The sequence below is a fragment of the Aulonocara sp. 'chitande type north' Nkhata Bay genome, linkage group LG13 (assembly GCF_057382095.1).
Source record: "Aulonocara sp. 'chitande type north' Nkhata Bay isolate Kocher_YH1m ecotype deep benthic linkage group LG13, A_spYH_male_GT1.1, whole genome shotgun sequence".
Classification (NCBI taxonomy): domain Eukaryota; kingdom Metazoa; phylum Chordata; class Actinopteri; order Cichliformes; family Cichlidae; genus Aulonocara; species Aulonocara sp. 'chitande type north' Nkhata Bay.
The window spans coordinates 19,799,500-19,824,462 of NC_141356.1; the positions used below are offsets into that span (position 1 = coordinate 19,799,500).

Here is a 24,963-nt window from a genome sequence, read left to right on the forward strand (position 1 = left end):
AAAAAAAAAATTAAGATTATCATTTATAACGGTGCAAATAACAACTTTGCTTTTATATTTGTGTGTTTGAGACTTTTCTTCTGATTTTTAAACTGAATATATTCTGGTTTAAGGGTACCTGTTTGACAGTAGCATCCTAGATTCTAGGAATGAGTGATTTTCAAACAATATTTAACTGAGTACCTTCAGAATTCAAAGGAACCTCTGATAGAAGCATTGATCTATTTTTGTCTTTTTATTCTGTTGTTTCATTAAAAAAAAACAACAACTCTTAGTTGCTTCTTTCACTACACAACATAAATGCATCCATCTGGGGGGAAGAAAGGCAGATTTTTCTTACCTATTACTTGTGTGTTGTAGGTGTTGTAGAGGTGATGAAAGGCATGCAGGCTCTCGATGTTTCCCCTGATGTCGAGACTTTATCCAACTACATCCTCCCTGTGTTCCCCAGCATTGATGCAGCTCGACAAGCCCTCAAGGTAATCCATAAATCTGTGTGAGGGTTCTTGTTTGTTGGTTTGTTTGGTTTTTTTCATGTGACCAGTTTTCATTTATGTTTATTCTGATTTAAAGTTGTCTGGGATTTTTTTTTGTTGTTTTGGTCTTCAGGATGCAGGCATCTCTGTGGAGTCGGAGGGCTTTTTATGCTCAGAGATGCGCTTGGTGGCTGTGACCGACCTGGCCAAACTCTACACTCTGTGTAAGTACACACTCTCTTATTCAGTCTAAAGAATCTCTGCAGCATTTTTTGCACTTTGCCTGCAGGCTAATTGGCCCAGCATTAACACACACACACACACACACATTTGCCCACTTGCTTCTCGGTGCTCATCAGGCCTTTTAAGAGATTAGTTTGTGTGAATATGTAAGAAGCGAGAACGAGAGGCGCCTCAACTGGCAGAGGAATGGGATAGAGATGGCCGCTAAATAATGGATGACTCTTCCTGTTTTCCCTTTCTTCTGTTTTTAGTCTCTAGCATCCACCACTCATTTTCACAGGCAGCTGTTGCGTTTCTTTCATTTGTACTCCCTAGTGAATTTATTTTCCTTTTTCCTTTTTTTGGCCTCATGTGAAGAAAGTTTTACAGATTCTTTAACCCTCACATATCTTCCTAGAAATGGTGCTGGGTCTTATCTGCTGCCAACGTTATGTGTTGCCTTTTTGTGTGCAAAAAAATTGTCTTGGCAGAATAGTTAGATACTTTTCTCGAATGTGGAAGCAGAAACCAAGACCATGTCCACATGCTTAAATGCATTGAGTTTAGGGCTGTTCGATATAACGATATATATCGGATGACAATATAAAAACGTCTATCATTTCATTTTACGCTATCGTTTGTTTCGTGGTGTCGCAAAATAAACTGTTTACGGCAGTATTTTTTTCATCGTTTTGATGGTCACTGTAGTGGCTATATTAATTTCTTAAAGTTTTCTCTTTCCCTTATATTTCATATAACCACACTATGGACGGACAAGCGCCTGTTTTTATGCGTTGTGGTTAGCAACAACGACGTAACACCATCGCATGTCCGCTTGTTTATGTTCCACATAAACCTTTCACAATAAAGCTCAAGATCCTGTTGAGATTTTTCAAAATAAACTGAATCACGTGAAAGAGCAGATTATTTATGGATGAGAATTAAAAAAGAGCCGCCAGGTGCTAAAAAATAAACCTTAGACCAAAGAAAACGGCGGCCTTTACAACTTATGTCTAAAAATGTATAGTTTCATGCTTTGGTTAAAACACTCGACTCCAGCTACATGACGCGCAGCTGGAAACACTTCCCGTAAGACGAGCTGCCCGAGATTCACAAAATTTACAGAAAATGCTACATTTTTGTGATTTATATCTTATCGGGACGATAGAATTCTTATATCGGGATATGAGATTTTGGTCATATCGCACAGCCCTAATTGAGTTACTGCCATGTGATTGGCATAGTGGTGTTTCTTCCAGTTAATAATGGCAGGTGAACGTAGAAGTCTTCACACAGGCAATGTGTCATCAGTGTTACACTTCGACACTGCCTTTTAGGCAGCGTTTGGGACTGTAGCTTCTGGCTTATTACTGGAATAGCATTACTTCTAATCACATTCCCTGTTTGCAGGGTTTTATGCAGACTGGTGAGGGTGGAATAACTATCACATTACAGCTTTAAACAAAGCTTTGAATTTAAGCTTTCTCCTGAACTTTGCTGAAAATGTGCTGAAAGCCTTGCATGTTAGATTATTGATTAGTTGAATTGCAAGGCCACCAATCCCAATCTTAAACTTCATTGCAGGATTCCAGAATGTGAATCGGTTTGTCGCTTTTTTTCCCTGTAATCATGATTTGTCTTCTCTTTCCAGTGTCGGATCCTTCCTTCCCCTCCCTGGACCTCGGTGTTTTCCGCAGCAGCCTCATTCTGGGCTTCAAAAAGTGAGTTATTAGCCTGCCGTCCCTTCATGTGTTCACATGTTCCCCATCATTTTATATTCCATATTTCTCCATATTTTGCCCCCAAACTCCTCACTGGTGTTTGAGGGAGGCCTGTAGCTATGTGGAGGTCACTGCAGCATATGCTATGAATATGACATGTGCAGCTGATCACACCATCTACAGTGTCTGTGCTTCAGCAGCTGCGGGGAAAAACACTACCACACACACATGCATGCAGACACATGCACACACACAAAAGATATACATGGATGCCTCATGCATATGGAGCTTGTCATCCCTTAGCTCTTGCCTCAAAGCACCGTGGGAGATATGTAAATTAGCAGATGCCCAACACTGTCGCTCATACCCAGACCCCCATACTGGTCTCTGGTTGTCTCACCCTACACAGACACACAAACGCAGACTGACCCACAGGCTTTCTTGAAGGGATGTTTATGAATATTTACAGTTTAGCACTACACACCCACACAAAAACACTCCAGCCCCTGAGTGAGGCTGGAGGTGTGTCAAGAGAAAAATGCTGACTTGTCTGCTGGGACCAAAGTTATTTCTTCCACTAAGCCAGGATACGCTCAGTTGAGCTTAAATTTGAGCTTTATAATTCAGCTGGTAGTTTCTTTGTTGTAGTGCATGCTAACTAACAAAAGGGAAAAAGTTATGCTGATTATTCTCAGGAATCCATCATTTAAAAAAACAAGACAATGCCATAGTTTGAGCTTGGCAGCATAGTTTTTACTTTAAGGACTAGAATTATAGCAAAATGCCTTTTTTTTTTTTTTTTTTAAAGCTAAAAATTTATTCAGAAGCTTTATAATAAAAATGTAGTAAAAATAATAAGACAAACTTTAAATCGAAATGTTTCTCTACATATGTGTCGTTTCCATTTTAACTCGCAGTATCCACGTTTGTTTTTATTTTATCTCCAGAGCTTTTTTTATTTGCTTTTCTCTCATTGCACACACATGTACACACACACACACACACACACACACACACACACACACACACTCTCTCACCGTTCTGATAGTTAGGTTGGCTGACAGGGTCATAATTGGGCTTGTCACTTGGGGACCGTGTGCGTCTGTGTGTGCATGTGTGTGTGTTTGCGAACGCCGTGTCATCGCTGTGTAAGACCTGCTCCTGTCAAAGACAAGGTCAGGGGATAATTTAATCATTAAAGACCTCTTCTTCCCTCCTCTCATCACCCACTTTCTCCTCCTTTCCGCCAACTAGCTGACAACGCCAGAAATGTCACACATTGTCATCATTTAGCCTGTGTGCATGTGTGTGACTTTGTTTCACTGTGTCTTTTGTGGTTTTTCCAGGCTTTTATACTGCCATCTCTCCTCTCATGTACAGCGAGGTTGAGAATGTCAAATTACAAAATCTGTCGCTCTTTCTCGGTGTGTTGTGCCACACTGTCAATTCAGAAGCTACGGGAACATGACACTGTCTGTGTTACGATTACTTGATTTCAAATGTCATATCATGTGTGTTGTTAGAATAAAAGTTACGTCATTTATTGAGTAAGTCCTTAATGCAAAACGTCTTTGAGCGAAGATGTATCATTGTAGTTCCTGAAGAACTGGATTTTCCTCACTTTGGGGGGAAAATGTAGCAAAATGTACAGAATTTGTGTTTTTCTTTAAAGGTATGAAAATGTATTTTTGCTGCTTTAAATATTATATAGTGTTTTTACCTAATACTTTTTTTTAGTGTGGCGTTAAAGGGAGGCTGTTAACTACTAGCTTAAAACAGTTATATATTAACACAAAGATATTAAGGGAAAGTAAGCTGGTGACGCATAAAGATGTCCTTTTATATTTAAAGTATAGCCTATGCTTGCTTATGACCAAACTGCACAGCAACTCTGTGAAGTTGGAGTCTTGTTGACCTGCCCTGGGTACTCATGTCTTGTCCTCTACTGCCCCCTGCAGGTCTGCTGATGTGGAGAGCATGGTGAAGGTAAGAGGTCAACATGCCCACGCGGGCTGCAAAGAGTGATATAGAAGTACAACAGAGAGGTTTAGAAGGAGTTTATCAGCGGCTATGTTAGAACAAACAAGTGCAAATAAAAAGAAGCATTTTTTAAACTTGACACAAGTTTAATGAGACATGAGATGAATTTCTGTCTGCCTCTGATTGGCTTTTTTCTTGTAAGTTAAGATGAGTTGCATTTAGGAGGGTTGTAAAATAAGGGTTTGATATTTAATTTGCTTTTCTGACAGAAAGTCACATTCAGTAAAATCTACATTTTTACTGTACTGTTTATAAGATTGGGGAAACCTGCAGTCAGCTGAGACTGAAGAAGTCACTTGGATGAGTGACGAAACGTTTCTCCCAGAAAACGCTATGTCCAGATGAACAGAATCAACTTTTGGAGATAGAATCTACATTGTTAAAACATGGCCCATGCCTGTCATTATTTGGTTATGCCATGTACATTCTTCCACTTGCTGCATATGACGTACTGTAATTTCTATGTGTGATCAATTTGTGTTTCCAGATTACTGAGGTCTTATACAAAGATGAACGCTTCTCTAAAGGAAACTCTTCCCCTGCTGGTAAGGAAACATTTATATGTCCCATTCCTACCAACAATTCATGATGCTGATATCTTGTATACAAGGACATGCCTGGAATGTGTTTGTGTGCATTTGTGCAGGTGAGAAGGAGAGAGGAGTGAGAGTATGGCTGTACGTGTAACTCATATTGGTATTCAGAGTCGGGACTGTATGCGCTGTCACTTTCTAACTATAATTCAGATGACAAAAAAATGCTTTGCATGTGTTTACGTTCAGTCTCAGTAGCAGTGGACTGCTGCCCGGCCCACTTCTCATCATTTTGTGTGTGTGTGTGTGAGTGTGAGTGTGTTGCTGTGTGGATGAAAGACCTGCCCTCTCCATCGGAGGAAAGGGAGCCTAGCTGCTGACACAGCGCAGAGTAGTTAAAGTGGGTATGTGTGACTGTTAGGCAGCGTTTTTGCGCTGTCAGTGTGTGTGCAGAGCGTTAATGTCGCTGTGTGTGTGTGTGTGTGTGTGTGTGTGTGTGTGTGTGTGTGTGTGTGTGTGTGTGTCACAGAATGTCCAAAGTGCTGAAACTGGTGTGTGTGCAGGTGGGAGCGATGGAGACCGTTATCCATGTCACATCCAGTTACACGACATCTGCAAGTGTGTGTGTGTGTGTACACGCTGCAGTAAGAGGAATCTGTCACTGCCAGCCGTCGTACATTCACTCAAACTCCAGCCCAAAAGCAGCTTCTGTCAGCAGAAAAGAAACACAATCACACACTCTGCAGAGGTTACAGAAAAATAGTATAAATGCACAAATGGCCAGAGTGACTGACACGGTGGCAAATGAAATGTATTCCCAAGACAACGGCTCACTGTGCATGTGTATATGCGTGTGTGTTTGTGCAGAAGCTACAGCCTACTTCCTGTATAATCTGATCGACAGCATGTCAGAAGGGCAGGTGCGGGCGCAAGAAGACAAACTGCGGAAATTCTTCAGTCAGCTGCAGTCTAAGGTACACACACCGATTAAGTTGATTGGGGGGAGAAATGCACACACCACACATTCATGTACTAACATCTCTATATCCAGTACATTCATAACCTTCCCACTTTAAAGGAGCTTGGACTGTCTGATCTGAGATGATGCGGTGTGTAATCGGACTCGGATTATTTACAGTATACACGCTCATCCTGTGCTCTATTTTTCAAGAGTGAAGGTTTGAGTTACGAGGTCCAGACATGTCGAAGAAGATTAAATCATGTTTTACATCAAGGATTTAGGGGGGAAAAAGGAAGAAACAAAAACTCTCTTCACTGGCTTTGTTTGGAATTTAAAGTGTAAAAAAAATAAATGTTAATCCTTAAGTGGACATTTTTTTTTTGATACCAGTGTTGGCAGTGCTGTTTCTCACCTTCATCTGCGGAAATCCTTTTCATATAAAGCGATACTTCATATGCTTTGGAGCAAATATGAATATATATCACAATATTTATTAATTTGTCATTTTCCTTTAAATTCTAATCAGCATAAACATTCACAAGATGAAAGTATCCTAATCAATTTCTCAAAGTCCAGACTAGTGTTTTGTGAGAGTGTATATATCTTTGTTTGATTCTATTTTATTATTTTGGGTTTTGAGGTCTTTCATTTTTATCCAGAATTACATTATTTTATTCACCTTCAGGGTTTTTGACTATTGTATATTATATATTTTAGGATTTTTTTTTCTATATATATCCAGCCATTATTTAGGTTTTTTTTTTATGTTTTTTTTTCGTCTTGTATGTATTTAAAGTTGTCCTGTTGTATTATATTTTCATCTCATTATTGGCTCATCAGTCATCTGTGGAGGGCCTTAACCCACATAACATAAAACACACAAAAGCTCAAACTCTCATCTGCAAAGTGGAATCCAGTGAATAGTTGCATATTCATTTTTGAGTAATGAGTCAATAGCGTCAACTCTAATTTGCATGCAGGTCATCTCTCAGGTATTAATCACCAAAAAAAGGATGTCACTGAAAGAGTTTTGCCATTTTGTTGTTAATTAGTCGTTAATGTCCCTTTATTGAAATTGCATCATTTCCAGTAGCACCTGATTACAGCGTTATGCTCCGCAAACGATTTTGAGCATAAGCTCTTGATGGATTTTTTTAAATTTAGTTGTGGCTGAGAGATTTTCAGCTTTGTAACAGAAATCGACAGGTTAAGCTCGAGTTTCTTGCTGATGTTTGTTTTCCTGCTGATTTCTACACAGAATATAATGATTTCAGTAAACCTCTATCGAGGGATAAGGAACCTTCTGGATTCCTGCCACGTTCCTGAGCTTGTCAAGGTATTGAGCCCGACCTTCAGTCTTTTATTTTTAAATATACCTACTGTTACTTTGGACATTTTATTATATCGTTTTCAGGTAAATTAGAGTCAGTTTTTCCACTATGTTTTCTGCACTGTTACTCTAAGTGCTCATTATACTGCAGTAGAAATTGGATGCCAAGTGTTGACGCTGTGTGTGCATGTGTGTGTGTCAGGATGTGATGGCTTTGGTAGACCCCAAAGAGAAAGTCTCCAATGGCCCTGTGTCAGCTACTCCTCGTGCCACTGTAAGTAGGACATTGTGAAGGACGCATACAAAATGTTCAAGTTTCACAATTATCCTCATAACTTTCTTTGATGTGCCATTTTGTAAAGACATCTTCCCCACACCCCAAGTAAGAGCGCAGCTCTCCTGTGGAGATGAATGTCCATGTGTCTATTTGTACAAGCTCCTGTACCCGTGAGGTTGGACAGTGGTCATGTACATGTGTTTAACACCTTTCTGTCTCCTTTAGGGAATTGAGGGCAAGGTGTTGGCACTTGAGAATAAATTGGCTGAACTAAAAGCAGAGAACAAACCATTAGGACTTGTTCTCAAACAGGCCATCCAGGCTCTGAGTGCTGAGGAGGTAAAATTTCTTTTGGTCTCATAAGGCTCTTTTTCTTTTGTTTTCTTTTTTGAAGTTAGCTGCTTTGTTTTTGTGTTTGGTTTTGGGTTATTTTTTTTCCTGAGAGCGTTGTTGTCTGATCAGAACCTGCAGCGTGCCCTCGAGCTGAAGCAGCAGCACGAAGAGGAGATGACAGCCGGTGGCTACGCCATCCTCATCAACCTGTGCTGTCGCCAAAACAATGTGGAGGAAGCACTGAACCTGAAGAGAGAATTGTGAGTGGAGCATAATGTGCGCACACAAACAAATTTTCTACACGCGCGCACACACACAGACGCACATGGCTGCACTGTGGCCAGTAGCAGGCCATTAAAGTTTAACTTGAGTGGTATTAGGGGAGACATTAATGCAGGGTCCAGCCGCTTAGTTGACTGGCTAAAACACAGGAAACTCTCCCCTCTGCCTCCCCCATTTCCTTCTCTTCACTCACCACCTGCTTCCAGCATCAGCCTGAACACTGAGAACGTACAATAGATGAGTTGCATTACTGTAAGTGGAATACATTAATCAAGTCTGTCTGTTGCTATCTCTGTCTCTGCTTTTAGGAGTCGTAAGGACTCATCAGTAGCATTGGATGCCAGCAAATACCTTGCGCTGGTCAAGGTCCTTTCTGTAAATGGCAGAATGGAGGGTAAGTTAACCTAGAACTACAAATAATGTATTTTTTTTCCTTCTTTGTGCTATTAGTTTGACAAATTCTTTGATTAATAAATTTCTTAAGTTGTTAAGTCCTTTTTTTTTTTTTTGAGTGATTAATCCTTTTTTGTTTTGTTTATTTTAATTTTGCGTGATGAGGATATTCTTATAAAGTTGAGCTTGCTCCAGTAGCCTTCCCTCTTTAAATAAAAGTAATACATACAATTGACTGCTGCTTTTTCTTTGTCAGTATATCTGGCTTGAACTTAAAAACCAATGCGCTTCTTTGTACGTGTCACCAGCTCTGTCACAATCTGTCATTTCCCCTCCCTCAAACCACATTAGCTGGCTATTTCCAGAATGCTACGGTGGGTTTCCTTCAGCCCATCGAAGACCCAATTACCATCAGTTTTGCCGCTCTGCTTTTTGCACCCAATGACAGGAAAAATGTTTCCCTTGTCTCTCCTCGCCGTTCCTCTCCTCCCCTTTTGCTATCTCTCTATCTGACCCTCTCTCCTCTGCTCCGTCGCAAAGCGTGTCATTCTCTTATCCCCTCCAACACACACACATACACACACGCACATCCGTGTCAGTGAGAAACGAGAGAGGGGAAAATTACAGGACTGTGTGTATTTTTCCAGAATTATTGAAATCTGCCTTGATGCTAATGGCAGATCATGTCCACCAAAGTGCTTGAACATTTCTCACACACACATACACACAGCGACACGCAAATTTGCATGTGAATTCAAGCAAAAGGCATTTGGTGGCACAGCGGTTGGTGTTATCCATCTGTGTATGTGTGTTGGGGTGTGTATAGGCAGCGCTAACGCATTTGCCATTAGTCGGAGTGTGCATATGGAGGGGGACGCTTGTCAGCCACATTAGCACACATGGCTAACCTTGATTTTAGCCTGTCCCCACCCAGACGCTGGTCCGCCTGGCTCCCAGCACACACCAGGACCAGATGAAGATCATGTCTCCTGGCATCCTTCTTTACTTCTCACTGTCTCTAATGGCTTTTTTTGTTTTTTGCTCATGGCTCTCTCATTTCACCTAACAGGCGAACTTTGTTTTTACAATACGTCATCCTTTTCACTTTATTCTTTTTACTTACCTTCCCCTGTTGCTCTTAGGTAATTCTTCATAATTGATTCCTCTTCTAATAGCTGATTGATCTTCCTATGCTGCTCGCTCCTCAGATTAACTTTCACATGTCCATAAATCTTCCTGATCTTGCATCTCTTTGGCTTTTTTTTTTTCTAGCATGTTGAGGTCCAAAAACAACATTGTAGGTTCATCTGTTGAGATTTAGGAAAAGATTCTCCTGTCAACATGGGCAGGTGGAAAACTGCTGAACATTAAAATGTTTATTATTGTTATTATGTTTTATTCAGTACTGTAATAGTCCACATTTAGTGTCTATTTCAAACAAATTATATAAAATCCAGTGTTTATTGGCTAATACAGACATATGCTGTTATAAACACTTTTGTTAACAAGATCTACTCCAGATATCTTACTTCCACCAAAATATATGTTTGTGGTATTTTCTTGAGAATATCAAAATGATGTGCTTTAACTCACTGGATCTAGATGCAGTTCTGGATTAATCAAAGTTGAGCCAATCTTCACCCAATGCATCCATAACCCTTTAAGTAACAGATCCAGACGATCACAAAGAGTGCACCCAGCATAGCCTCTGTCCTCTGAGTATCCTCTCTCTCCATCTTTGCAAGCTCTGTCCTTTTTTAAATATACCTCTTCTATCACAGCCATCTGTTTGACCTGCCCTTGCTCCGCTTCCTCCACCTGTCCATCCTCCCACTTTGGTAAACAGAACTTGTTCTGGCTTTTGGTGGTCCTGGATATGTCTTTGGAGCTATGTGTGTTTGGGAAAGAGACATCACTAGCAGTCATGTCATGGAACATTAGGTGAACCACTGGGCTGTGTGATGTTTGTTTACCTGGCCTGTCTGCCTCCCCATCTCTTCAAGTGTGTGCGCACACGTGTGTGTGTGTGTGTGTGGTCTGGCTCGCTGTGCTGGCCATGATGCTCGGCTGAGCTGATGGATATGCATACTGGCTAAACGAACAGATAAAGGGGGAGATGGAGAGAGGACGCCGTGGGGGAAGTTTGGACGGTGGACGGAGGGATGTTAGCTAGTGTTGATCCATTTGGGCAGATCAACTCCAAGCCATTGGTCTCAGTGATTAGTGGGTCTGTCAGTTAGTGATGGAGAGAGGTACGGAGAAAGGGAGAGTGGGAGGCATGGAGATGGATAGTCGGAGTGAAGCACAAGTTTCACTGGAAGTGATAAATAGTACAGACTTGACAACGACTCAAGTCATTAGAGATATTGTTTAATGTTGATACCACCATTTGTAATCAACTCTGTGGAAAACCGTTCTTTAGGGGGAAACTGTTCTGTTTTTTGAAGGTTTTCTTTGTTTTTCTTGTGGATAACCTTGCTCAGTTCGTCTGTTCATGAAGTGATGTCTGTTTCATTTTTGTCATTCTGTTTATTGACATTTGAGTGCATTGACACTAGTAGTGCAGAGACCTAAACTGTTATTATAAGCATGTTAAGTGTAGCTTTATTATCATGTATGCTGGTTGAGTTGAATGAAGAAATATTTTCACTATGACAAAATTAGCATAATTTTAAGTTTTCCCACGAAGGTGACTTACAGCAACATTATTAAACTGAACAGATTTAATTATCAAACGTTTGTGTCACACATCCACACATTCTTCCATCAAGCTCACCTCCCTGATTTGTGGTGCTTGTGTTCTTTGTTGAAAGAAGTTAAAAGCACACCTATGAGTGGGACAGAATATGAATATTGCATTATATCTTTTTGCTTCTGCTTACATTACATACATTTATACACTCGTTTTTACACTCGTTTTTACACGAGTGGTGAGCAATGAATTTTCACCAAGGGGCCTCATGAGAGTCGTAGAGAACCGCTCCAATAAGCTGATCTCAATTCTGCTCATGAATTTTATCTCTTCATAAGCTTATTAGTGCAGTCCACCACAACAGTCCCGATTTCTCATGTGGCCCCTTGGGGAAATTAAATGCCCACCCCTGCTTTAAACCAATTCCACCACTAATTTTACTTATCAGGGTCATGATTTAGTTACTGCTTAAGGTAATGCTTATGAAATAAATTAGCCTGAAAGGAAAAGACTTGAGGGTAATTTAAAAGTTGCAATGAAGAAAGCGGCTAAAATGTTGGGGTGGGGGGGCAATTGGAGGGCAGATCGTCTAAATCCTCTTGCTTTGTCTTCAGTGGCACAGATATGATACGGGGAATTGCAGTGTGTTGAGTATCGCAGAATTGGTAAAACGTGGGAATATATTTGTAGTTGGAAACTATGTTGATGGTATCAATTGCTGATATCTTGATAATTAAAAACAGAAACAGAGCAGCAACAGAAACCGGATAAGTTGAAAGAGTACCCTTTATCTTCATCAGGCCCACATTCAATTAACCAAACTTATCCCTTTTGAAAAGCTTAACCCTCCTTTTATTTTCTCCCCCTGTTTAGCGGTGTCTCCTCCACTGCTAGTCACCCCGTCCCCCTCTTCGCCCCTCTATTTTTTCCCCCCGTCCCATTAAATCTGTGACAGCCATGGGTTCCCATCGCCATAACAACTGGCATAGGGAGGTGGAGGGCTGGAGAGACAGACTGAAATTAGGATGCCAAAGCACTCACCAGTGGCCCCGTATCTCAGCCCACGAGGGTGTGTGTTCCCAGTAGAGTGACACTCGTTTGAGGGGTTTTGTTGTATTAACAGCTGTGTAGGTGTGGATATCATTACTCCCATGTGTTCACTTTATTTGCTTTCATGCATCTGTGTACTAAAATCTTCACCAGTGAAAAGAGCGAGTATCTTTGTAAGACAGGATCCAACATTATCCTGCATTTGGAGGCTTAATGGTGATTATTCAAATATATTCTGTGTCTGTGCATCTCTCCATCTCCCTCCTCCTTCTTGGTCATGCTGTATAGATTAGTATCCGTGGTGGAGAGCGGCTGTATCGCTGTCAGCCCATTAGCAGCTGTCTAAATAGATGGTAAACGCATCTTAATTGCTTTACCCTGATACACCACATATACGCACACACAAACCACACTCTCTTTTCACCATTTAGCCCCTAGTGTTGGCCAGATGGACGCGTGGCCCAGTAAAAAGCCCTCCATTACCGGCTGGACTTGACCAAACTGATCCACCCCTCAGCCTGCTTAGCGAGGTCTCACTGGGTCCACGGCGGGCCCTTGTCGCCACATACCTATAATTTAGCCCCCCAAGTGCTTTCCACATGGCCACGGCAAAAAGCTGGCCTCCATTGTAGAGGTCTGGTAATTGTAGTCTCGTTTAGAAAACTGCAAGTAGCAATTAGCACAGAGTTGGCATTATACGGGGTTGGATTTGCATCCCCCGCTGGGTGCAAAATTCTGTTTTAATATGGGTTTGTTTCCCCCACATGGAATTAGCTAAAGGGGCCTTTTATCACATTCACACACCCTACTCTTCTCCCAGCCAATATCTGCCCTCCTCTCGCTTTCTTTCTCCTCTCTGCATCATCTCTCTTTCTCCTTCTCTTTTGTTCTTTTCATGTGCCCGTTCTCTGTCCATCTAATCCACTTTCACATCGCTTGCTTTGATGGAGAGGTGCATGCTGACACCTCACTGAAGCGTCGCACACAGATGTGGGAGCAAGCGTTGCTGACGTTTCTTCCTTTCCATCTCAGAGGCAGTGGATATCCTGAAGGAGATGAAGGAGAAGGATGTGCCGATGAACGACACACACATGACCACCCTGTTTCACGCGCTCAACGCTGTAGCGGCCGGAGGCGATATCCCTTCCATCCGCCGACTGCAAGACACGGTCTTTACCCTCGGTCTGGTCAAGCCCACTGCTAATCTCTGCTCCCCCGTGGTTACTGCCTACCTGGTCAGGTAAAAGAGATCCTAAGTGTTACAAAAGTGTCCCAAACTCCCTTAAAGTTAAAACATCTATTTGAGTTGTATGTTCCAGTTTTATGGCTGATGGTCTCCACTTAACCAGCCAACAAGCTCACTTTTGTTTTCAGATTTGAGCCTTCATCTGCCAAAGCCTGTTGCCAGGTGTGTGTATGCATGTGTGTCTCAATGAGTCACTCATTCCTCCCTATGATCATAGCTGAGGTTATATTCTGGGTCAGCGATTCAGATAGAGAGAGGATGTGGAAATTGCTCATTTATGTTAGCCGTGTGTGTTTATGCGCGTCAGAGCCAGGTTTTGTTTGTTTGAGGATGCGCCAGCTGCAACCTCTCCCATGAGCTCCCCCACCCCTGATCCCCTGAAACACCCACTGCTCTCCTCTGAGGTTTAAGTGTGGGTGTGTGGGGAGAGATGGCCATCGATGCTGCTTCTCATAATGCAAGTATGCAAATGAGCATTAGCAAATATTGGCTGCGGGGTCACTGCTATTGCCCCACCCTCAACTCTATTCGGTTTGTGTGTGTTTTTCAGCGCATGTGCGTGTTCTATTTGTCGAAGCAGCTTTTAAGTAGATCAACTCATTAGCATGTTAATTATGTACAGACCACTAATTGCTGGATTTACCATAGACACGTAATGCGCGGTTAGGGGGCACACACACATACTGTGCATGCTTTCATGTGCAGTTTACCTCTAGCGTGCTTACTGCAGCAGAGGTAGACCTCTGCAAAGAAAGCTCGCTTGCGCGCACACACATACACACACTCTCTCTCACCGGGTGCTCCCTTGTTGCTGTTTGTGTTGCTGTAAATCTGGTCTCTGGCACAAACAGTTTCGAGGTTCACTCGTTAATCACTGCCTCTGTGAGATTAGCAGGCTAATTTACTACTGGGTCATCAACAGCCGCCAAAACACAAATGCACACAGCAGCTTAGCACAGCCTCGTTCACAAATCAAGTGCCAGTTGTACTTCCTCCAAATGATACTGCAGTGAACACACACTAATAAACACGAAGGAAAAAGATGGTTGTTGGTATTCTAACATCTGTCATGTGTTTATGATTTGTTAGTAGGACATTTGGGTACGCTTAGTTGGCTGGTTGTTGAGTGTTGGTCAACTCATCTGGTGTGCAGATAAAATTTTGACAAAGTTGTCCAGTTTGCTGTGCATAAAGTAGATTGGTGTAATTGTAACAGATGGCTTAATTCTACTTAAAATTGATAGATGAGTAACAACTTAATAATAAAGCTTATTCAGGACACTCTTGTGAATAATCACTATTTTATTAACTTTATTTTACTTTGGCTACAGAGTTATCTTAGTTACGTTTTTAAATCCTATTTTAAAACAGCAAATGTCTTAAATTAGTCTTTTGTGAAAGTGCAGTGGTGGTTCTTGTAGTTCCAACAGTGGTTCAGTCAAGCCTCAGTACTGCAACACTTGACTTTTGCACGCCGGTTGAATCAGTCTCTTTGCCCTCTTCTCTTTTTTATCTTTTATCTTCACCCATTCTCCACCTCTTCATTCCGTCAGTCAGCGGACAAACAGTCGGAAGGAGGAGGAGGAGGAGGGATGAAGGGAAGCGATAAAAGAGGACAAAGCAGGCATCACTCCCGCCTGCACCCATCTCATCGCAGCGTCAGCGCTAATGACTTAATGAACACTTCTCCGCCAGATTAGCCCTTGACAGCCCATCATATGCGCCGCCCCGTTAGCCGTCATGCCTGTCCGCTTTGTATTGTGTCTGCTAACCTGCGACTACGCTAGCTGGCAGCTAGCTCACATTGCCACATCCTCGTGGAAGTGATTAGCAACAGTAAATGCTAATGAGTCCAGCAAAATGAAGAGCTGGCAGGACGTGGATGATAAGACGGCAGCCACGTTGATGGAATATGAGGAGGAGGGTAGAGCTGAAAAGAGACAAGTGGCTCAGAGAAAAACGCCTCATTCACTCCCACTCCCTAGGAATAAAAGGAAGAAATGGAAATCCCATGTAGAGAAATCGAAGCAGCCGGAGTTGAATAATGGAAGAACGTGAAAAGACATGCTAAAACATGCATGTTTAACTCTTAACATGGTCGATACTAAATTAAGCTTATGTTTAAGTTGGTCTAATGAATATTTTTGACATATTAATCCTTTTAAGCCAACTGTTTTCTGATTGGCTGCCCCTCATAAACATAACAGCAGGTGGGTGCTCACAGCCAGGGCAGTGTGCATGAGATGGCCATGTAAGGACGCTGCCTCTGATTGATGTAGCAGAACAGTCTGAATATGGGCTTTGGCTCATAAGGTTTGTGTATATATATATATATATATATATATATATATATATATATATATATATATATATATATATATATATATATATATATATATATATATATATAGCCATTAAATAACAAGTTGGGAACATCAGCTGAATTATCTGTTCAGCCAAAATGGTGATGGGAATGATTCACATTACCACAACGTTACACGCACAGTTTCAATCATGTGGGGGGGGGGTGAACCGTACTAGCATAAGTGCCTTTCTTGAATACATGTAGTGGTGTGATGATCAGTTTCATTTGTGTTTCAAGACACAGACACCTCGTTTTCCCTCACGCGAGGACAGTGGCTTGATAACAGGCCTGCTCATCTCCTCCGAACAAAAGGGGGAGGAGGGGTGACGGAAATGGAGAGGGAGGTAAAGAAGGGGGAGTAAGATGAGGTAAAATGAGCTTCCTTGTCTAATCCTTCAGGTTTCTATGGAGCAAAGCGCTCGTTATTTTTTCAGGGCTTAATTGGCTGGAAAGTGGCTGACATGCAAAGTTGGGGACATTAACAGGGCTGTGCGCTGCAGTAAATGGCAATGCAAAGTGACAGTTAAATTGTACCTAGGGGAAATTATCCATCTTTCGACATCTTTAGCTCTTTTTTGGGGGGGGGGGGGTTAGCGGGCGGAGAGAGGGGAGGAAGGCAGAAGGGGTATAATTGCAACGCCAGGCCCCTTTTCTCTCTCTCTTTCTCTCTCATTAGAAAAGAGGGATTATAAGTAGTTATGGAGTTGCTTGATGGAGGGATGAATAAGGTGGACAGATAGTTGAGATGATGAAACAAATGAGGAATGAAATGGCCTTGTGCACCACACCATAATAGTTAAAGTAATTGTATGTATATGATACGTCAACTACAAAGAGCATACTGTACTTTTTTCCCCATCCCTCTCTCATTTTGGGGGGTAAACTGCACACCAACGCCTCCCTTTCTGGTCTCCTCCCATCTCCACACTCTTTCTCTCATTTTCAAAAATCTCTTAGTCTCTCTTCTGCGTTGTTCAATCAGACTGTTATGCATTTGAACAGCCTCTTGACTGCTGCTGCTGAATAATGTTGTCCCTCTTCATTTCAATTAGCAGACCTCTTTGCCTTCCAACCCTAATCACTCCATCCCTCCTCCCTCCATCACTCTCTTCTGCTGCTGCTGGCTCACAGAAGCTGAACTCAAGGTCACATCATTTTCGGTCCTTTTTTTCCCTCTAAAGTTGTTGGTCTTTTTGGACATATTTCACAAATCTGCTTATTTAATTGATTAGATGAGAGGGAAAAAAACACTGCAAAAACTATACCTGTCCATTCTGTCTAACACTGTCTTTTTCTCACTCATTCACTCTGCCCCTTGCCTCCTTTGTGGGTGCCTTATATGCTTTGACCTCTGTGTGATTGACATGGTAATTACCCAATCAACAGATTGATGGCAGCGCTGTCACAATAGAGGGGATTGATGTGGTCTCTCCCACTCCCCCTTCTTGCTCTTGCTCTCTTACTTCCTTTACCTATCTCTGCCTCTCTACTTCTCTCGTTATCACTCCTTCAGGTGCACTCATCCTCCTTCTGCATGCTCTTTTGTTTGTTGGAAGGCGTGAAAGTAGAAGGTTAGGCGGGGGGGTGACATGAGATGAAGCTGTGGTGATGCTGCTGGCGGGGTGGGGGGGGGGACTAATTTTGTTGCCATATTTCTGTTAAATTGCTCAGCTGGGGGGTGAGGTCATCGGAGGAGTGTGAGAGCTGACAGCATGGGGGGGAAAAGATGGTGTGGAGGAAGAGAGACGGAAGGATAAAAAGAAGACGGGAAGGTTAGAAGAAAAGGGAAATGAGAGAAGAGAAAATGAGGGGAAGGTTAAAGGGCGTTGAAGAGACAAAAGGAAGAGCAAGAGAAGTTTGAAGGCGCAAGAGGAGCAGAGCAGAGAGGGTAAAGATCAGTGGAGTCCTTTTATCTGTTGCATTGCTTCCCCTCTAAAAGCCTGTCCAGAGAGACATTAGCCCCTCACAGATAGGTGTGTGAGAGTGTGCCTGATTGTGTGAGAATGATGTATTGGGGCCAAAAGGCTTCATCGCCCACAGTTGTGCTGTCATGAATTCAAAGGCCTGTATTGTTGGGGTGGGTCATAGTGCTTGAATGGGAGGTCACAGGGTTAACACCCCATGATACGCTCTTCTATTCTCTACTGACACAATCCTGTACATGACTGATTGCACAGACCTGGCATCTAACTCGCTCTCTGCTCTCTCTCTCTTTGTCTGTATCTGCAGTAAGGACGTGTCCGGAGCTCTCGAAGCGGCACTCGAGTGTCAGAAGCGCTACAACCACCTGCCTCGCATCCACGACATTATTGTTGCTCTGGTGGAGAAAGGAGAGACTGAGTTACTGCAGAAAGGTTACACACTTTGTACATAGTCATCACGTCCTGTCCTTCAGCTACCTTTTTCCACATCCAGTAACCCATCTATCATCAGTTTGTATTAAAAAAAAATACTAATGGGCAATTTATTTATTTATTTTTCCTTAATATTGTAAAGACTATTAGAGAATCTGGCAATCCCCTAGAAGGAAGCATTTGTCAAGGACTAATTTTTAACAGGAAGAAACCTCCAACAGAACCATATATTTATAACCCACTATAAAACATGGATGTTGCTATTGTCATATCACTCATAGATCCTTTTCAAGGTACCGATGGGTGTGACTTGTAGTTTGACCAACGATTCATCAATCAGACGTTGTTAGCCAGTGAGCATATCTGAAATAATCTTTCTTTCTGAAACATACTAACTAGAATATAGAAAATAGACTTTGCTATATTTTGTTTGACCCAAAATTAGCGGCTGAGCTCATAAACTAATCGGAAAGTGTTTATAGATGTCTGGGCAAACAGCTGCTTTGATGAAAGTTTAGGGCACTTCCTGTATTGTCCTTACATTTCCAGCCAGGAAGCTTCATCCAACCTTTATACTGCCTGTGGTCTGAGCAGGGGCTTAGGGAGTAACTTTGAGTATTGTAACTCCCTTTATTTAGGCCTCCCTCGCTCCTCTCTCTACCGTTTGCAATTAGTACAGAACGCTGCTGCAGCCTTTTATCAGGTGCCAGAATGCATGATCATATTACTCCAGTTTTAGCCAACTTACACTGGCTTCCTGAGAAATTTCGCATTGATTTTAAAATTCTTTTACTCACTTATAAAATCTTAAACAATATCGTGCCTAGCTATTTAACAGAACTCCATTTGTATAATCCTAAAAAGCACTAAGATCTTCAAACCAGATGCTCTTAATACAACCTAAGTCTAGGCTGAAAACCAGAGGTGATCGTGCCTTTGCTATCGCAGCACCTGGACTGTGGAACAGTCTCCCTATTGCCAATCACACTTCCGAGTCTATTCAGTCTTTCAGATCTCGCTTAAAGACTCATCTTTTTACCTTGACTATGACTAGGGCTGTGCGATATGACCAAAATCTCATATCCCGATATAAGACTTCTATCAACACAAAAACATTTTGCATTTTCTGAAACTTCTGTGAATGTCGGGCAGCTCGACTTGCGTGAAGTGTTTCCAGCTGGGTATCGTGTACCTGGAGTTGAGTGTTGCATGAAACTGTACATTTTTAGACATAAGTTGTAACGGCCGCCGTTTTCTTTGTGAGTATTTATTACACGGCGTGCTGCGGGGAAAAGCCTGTTCTAACGTTTGAGTCAAAGGTTTATTTTTTTAGCACCTGGCGGCTCTTTTTTGCTTCTCATCCGTAAACACTCTGCATACTCTTTCACGTTTATTTTGAAAAGTCTCAACAGGATCTTGAGCTTTATTGTGAAAGGTTTATGTGGAAAATAAACAAGCGGACATGCGATGGTTTTACTGTCATTGTTGCTAACGACAACGCATAAAAACAGGCGCTTGTCCGCCTGTAGTGTGGTTATATTAAATATAAGAGAAAGAGAGAACTTTAAGAAATGAATATAGCCACTACAGTGACCATCACAACGATGAAAAAATATTGCTGTAAACGGTTTATTTTGCGACACCACGAAACAAACGATAGCGTAAAATGAAACGATAGACGTTTTTATATCGTCATCCGATATATATCGTTATATCAAACAGCCTTAAGTTATTTTGACTATCATTTGGTTGGCTTCTATGTTTGTCTTGTCTTGTGTTGCTGTTTGGTAAATTTGTCTTATTTTATTTATTTCCTAATTTGTGAAGCACTTTGATGACGTTGTTTTTAAATGTGCTATATAAATAAATTTTGGTTTGGTTTGATTTGATTTATGGAGGGGCAGCCATATGCTATAGCTGGGGTTTAGGCAAGAGGGAAAAAACATAACTACGGGATCATTCAGGTTGTTTGATCGAGCTCAAATCAAATATTTAGTGGTTCCACATCCTCTAAGGACGAGAAGATTTTACATTTTTCTTAAATTTAAATTTTTTCATTTATAAATTATAACATGCATGTTTGTTTTGTCATGCAAACAAGAATAGTCCTGGTGGGATTTCAAACATTTTTCATTAACCTACAGATTAGGAGTGACAAAAGACGGGTTAATCTGAACACTGGACCAGGATTCCCCAGAGTTCAGAAGTTCAGAATAGCTGTGTACTCTGTCACTGCGTCTCACAGCTATAATCCAAATTTTTTCCCCCACTCCAGCTTAGCGTGAACCATTTTTGTTTCCTCTGATTGACTCCAACCTTTTGTTATTAATTTGGGTCTTTGTGTGTGGGGAGGAGCTATTCTAAAGTGCTCATTCAGTGTTTGCGTTAAACGCACATGTAACAAGTGCCAACAATCCCAAGAGAGCATAAGAGGACCAGAGAGTGAGAAAGGTTCAGACCAGGGTCACGGTGAAGCATGTCAGCCAGTCACATTTAGAACAGTCTCCCTGTATGTTGACAGCGATGCGGTGAAAAGGTCAAGTTCGGTGAGCCGCTGGGGCAAGTGGCTCTGGAGTACGTAAAGGTTGAAACTGTACAGTGGAGCACCTCTCCACTTCCTTCCCTCCCCTCTGTCTCCTTTCATTCCCCCAACATGCCAAAAGGTGACAAACCCTCACAGTTAGTCGCTGCACCCTTAAATCCAAAGTAACTCTGATTAAAGTGCTGAAAGAGGCCAGCATGTAAAGCAGTGTCAACTTACGAATAACAAATTACACCGCCTCTCACTCCATCATATAAAGCATCAGAGAGGATGACTTGTGACATAAACCTTGAGTCGCACTCGCAGCATCGTGAGTACCCCTGTGGACCCATGCTGATGCAGTGCACGAATAGTCTAAAAATTCACCTTAAAATACACCTTTTAAAATAAAAGAGAAGAAAAGCTTCCAGCAGAATGGCCTTTAGCTGTCCAAAACACACTAAAAGCATGACACAGCTTGTCAAAATCTTCATTCACATGTGTGACCTTGGTTTGGTTTCAAGCACCAACAGAAAAATAAAGTATAGGGTTTTCAGAGGGTCTGGCAATTATAGCAACTACTGAGCTATTTTCAGATAAGAAGAGGACAGAATACTTTTAACCTGGAAGTTTCAACAGGATCCTGCTGGTGTGGTTCAGTCTTGGGAAGATAGGATTTGCACATAGAAAATGCTACATCATTTAATCCAGTCAGAAACTCTGAAAACTTGTTCACATTGGAGCCAATCAGTGAAATATTTCCAGCTTTAAATGAGTGCAAATGAAGGGAGTAGGATTATTCTTTTTTTTCTGTTTGCTGAATATGCAGATTCATTTAGGTTACTGAAAGTTTGCAGAGTGTGTGTTTGGTTGTGTGTCTGGTACCTGTTCTGAAGCTGCTGGATGGAGATAGTACGTAACGCTGAGCAGAGCGTTTTAGCAAGTTCACCGGGGCAGCTTAGGCTTTCATTCGGGACCTGTGTTTGTTTGAGAGCTGTCTTGATAGGGCTGCTTTGTGAGTGGGACATTGTGCCAAATAATGGAATCAGAAGGAAATGAAGTGTGTGGTGGGTTTGTTTACCTTACGTGCGTTTTTATTCATGACCTTTCTCTGCTCCGTTTCCTCGCCTGTCTGTCTTTCTCTTCAGCCATGGACTTTGTGAGCCAGGAGCGAGGAGAGATGACCATGCTCTATGACCTGTTCTTCGCATTCCTGCAGACAGGCCGCTACCGCGAGGCCCGGAAGATCATCGAGGTAACATTGTGTCTTTATTGGAAGGTTTTATTTGTTTTTGTTAGACTGCACTCTGCCCTCTGATCAGATCAGATCTCCAAAGAAAATTCGTTTCTTAGTCTTGGAGAATCTAGCTGATGAAAAATTGTTCTCCGGTGTGCATGGCCGTCATAAGCCGCACAGGACATGTAGGATGGAATTGCCAACCCTCTTTTTGTTATTGTAAATCATCTGACCTGAATATTCTATGAATATTTATATCTTTGTCATCTTAAGTCCTGCTTTAAAATCTGTGTAGATTAGTGCGAGAAAGAGAGAGGCAAAGCGGGCAGATAAGAAGCGATTTTCACATAAATGGAGAAGGGGTTGGGAATGGACAACAAAATAGAGAGATTGATGAGCAGATGAATAGAGGGATGAGCCTGACAACAGAGGAACAGAAACAAGGCCGATCAGAATGAGAACAAAACAGTGAAAAATATCTTAACTCCCTCGCCCTGACCTTGCTCTCTCTCGCATGTCCTGGCGTGCACTGAAATGGGGATTTGTCCCTCTTGAGGATTTTCAAACCCTCTTAAATATTATCAGCGTGTTATTGTGGCTCTCGCTAGATTGTATGACTGTTATCCTACTTATAATAGCGAGTCAGCTACGTGCTACATGTGTGAGATTGCTGATGCCTTGTAAATAGATGTACAGCTGACCTCGTCATGGAAAAAATAGCTCAGATTTGAATCCCACTGAAATGTTGTAGCACAGTACATACAAAAATCCCCAGACTGCAACTGAAAAAAAATGCAGGAATATTGATTTAAAAGTCCAGCAAGCCTATTTACATGCCTACTGAAAATTAAAGCATACAAGATGTTAGTGGACAATGGCTGCTTTTTAACCATAGTGTGTATTTACTACTTCACACAAAGTATCACATCTACTGGCATTTTTATTAAATAAATAATTGTAATCTTTCCTTATCTGCTTTTCTGGACAAAGTTATCACTTTTCTTCAGATGTAGAATTTTTCTCTCATTACTATAGTCGCTGTTGATTACACTGAAACTCCCTGGACTCCTCCATTTATTTCGGGAATTATTGCCATGACAGGACTCGACGTCCCTGGCCTCAGGAAGCTATTGATTAGTTCTCTCAGAGGTGGGAATTGAAGATCCACAGAACAGGGCCTCTGCCAGACACTTCCATTGCACCCTTTCTGTATGTTTGGGCACGCCAGGCCTATCCGGCCACCCGATCTACTGCACCACCAGGTGGTGACCAGTTCACAGCTCAGCTTCTCTCTTCATCCCATTATCTAACATATGCCTCCATAGATCTGATAATACAATTACAAAAATCAACCTGCAGCCTAGAGTGTGCTGGTAGATATGTATCTGTGAACGCCTTAAAGCAGGGATTATACTTTTCACGAGTCTGTCAGAGTTTGCTCGGGTCCCAGTAATGTAAATTCCATTGCCAGATGGTTAGCGTGAGGGTCTATGGTGGACTTAAAAGAATATGTCAGGAATGACTGCTCGGCAACTGGGTCTCCAGTTCCCCAGTTTTACAGTTAACGGCTTTTCTTTGCTGTCTTTCAGAGTCTAATCAGGAGAAAACAAAAAAAGGCAGTTGATATATTTCAAAAGCCAGGATTCACTTAACCTTCACAGACTTTTAGAACAGTCTAAACACAAAGTTCACTTTTGAACTCCCCCGTATTATACTTGGATGGCGATAGAGCCACCGCTGAGGTGATAAACTACAATTGAATTATATCTTTGACTCAAATATGCATACGCACTCTCAGATGCACAAATACTTTTTCCCCTGTGAGAGCGTCAAGTGGCAGTCCAGAGTGGTGTCTCTCTTTAGGCTGTGTTTGGTATAATTGGCAGCTGATTAATCACAGCTAATTAAATGTAATGATAGAGAAAGGTGGCCAATTTTGTGCTAAATGGTCATGGTTAGATAGGGGATTGTCAGGTGGCCAGGCCTATTATTGTGTGTGTTATGGTCAAGGTTAGGTAGTATTGCTAAAGAGTGGTAAGCCATTATGTGTTTTTGTGTTAGGGAGAGGGGTTTGCCTCTGCATGTGTGTATTTGTGTGTGTGGGGGGCTAAGTGGCCAGGTGATTAGTGGAATTAGGACATTAGGAATTGAGATGGAGAGGGTTTGTTAAGTGGAGGTGAGGAAAGGTCGACTCCAGCACTTTCTTTTTGTCTATGCACGTAAGTAGGTGGGAGAAACCTGTGAAGATGCTTTGGCAACTAAAGGCTACGCAAGACACTGAGCAAGGTGTCAACAGGGACTCCAGTATAGTTTTATTTGAGCTGTTTGACATGTTTCCTTGATCTCTGAGCGACCTTTTGTTTTTTGGGGGCGTGGGGGTTGTTTCGAACTTGAATTCTTTTCATGTAACCATGCGTGTGTGTAAACTATGTGCCTTCTTATTTCTGAGGATTTTGTTTTTGGCCCAGATTAGGGAGATTTGTCCTGATGGATTCAAAATCCCAAACATATTCGTGTGTGTGTGTGTGTGTGTGTGTGTGAGTGAGAGTGAGCAGTTGTGGTGCTTTGAGCCCTCAAGACTTTACCAAGTAAAAGGAATCAGAGGCAAAGAGATGGAGCACTTGCACCAGGCCTTAGTCTCTAAGAAGATTAGACAGACTGAGAGAGAGTGAGTGCAACACATTTTAATTTGTCCCTTTGGCTGGTTGGGTAAGAACATAATGCCTTTGCCTGGGACAGCTAGAGGGATGGAGAGGAGGAGCAGGAGAGATTTGGAGGAAGAGGGAGGGATTGAGAGAAGTGGGGATTGAAAGAGGAAAGCATGGCAGTCAGGGGAAGGGATGAAGCTGGTCTTTCCTTTTACTCTCCCCTCTCTCACAGTATGATGGGCTCCCATCAAAGAGGCCAGCAGGGATTGAGCGCTGTTGATC

At 42.0% G+C, this 24,963-nt stretch overlaps 1 protein-coding gene across 1 annotated transcript in view; it reads left to right on the plus strand.

Annotated features, from left to right (window-relative positions):
• Nucleotides 1-24,963, plus strand: part of lrpprc (leucine-rich pentatricopeptide repeat containing) — a 59,841-nt gene that overhangs the window by 12,403 nt on the left and 22,475 nt on the right. The window contains exons 12-25 of the mRNA XM_086259046.1: nucleotides 361-479; nucleotides 610-700; nucleotides 2,350-2,419; nucleotides 4,378-4,405; nucleotides 4,947-5,004; nucleotides 5,860-5,966; nucleotides 7,212-7,289; nucleotides 7,486-7,557; nucleotides 7,786-7,899; nucleotides 8,023-8,153; nucleotides 8,484-8,569; nucleotides 13,343-13,550; nucleotides 18,151-18,275; nucleotides 21,945-22,051. Of these exons, the coding sequence (XP_086115172.1) occupies nucleotides 361-479; nucleotides 610-700; nucleotides 2,350-2,419; nucleotides 4,378-4,405; nucleotides 4,947-5,004; nucleotides 5,860-5,966; nucleotides 7,212-7,289; nucleotides 7,486-7,557; nucleotides 7,786-7,899; nucleotides 8,023-8,153; nucleotides 8,484-8,569; nucleotides 13,343-13,550; nucleotides 18,151-18,275; nucleotides 21,945-22,051 (1,394 nt within the window). The remainder of the gene's footprint in view (nucleotides 1-360; nucleotides 480-609; nucleotides 701-2,349; nucleotides 2,420-4,377; nucleotides 4,406-4,946; nucleotides 5,005-5,859; nucleotides 5,967-7,211; nucleotides 7,290-7,485; nucleotides 7,558-7,785; nucleotides 7,900-8,022; nucleotides 8,154-8,483; nucleotides 8,570-13,342; nucleotides 13,551-18,150; nucleotides 18,276-21,944; nucleotides 22,052-24,963) is intronic.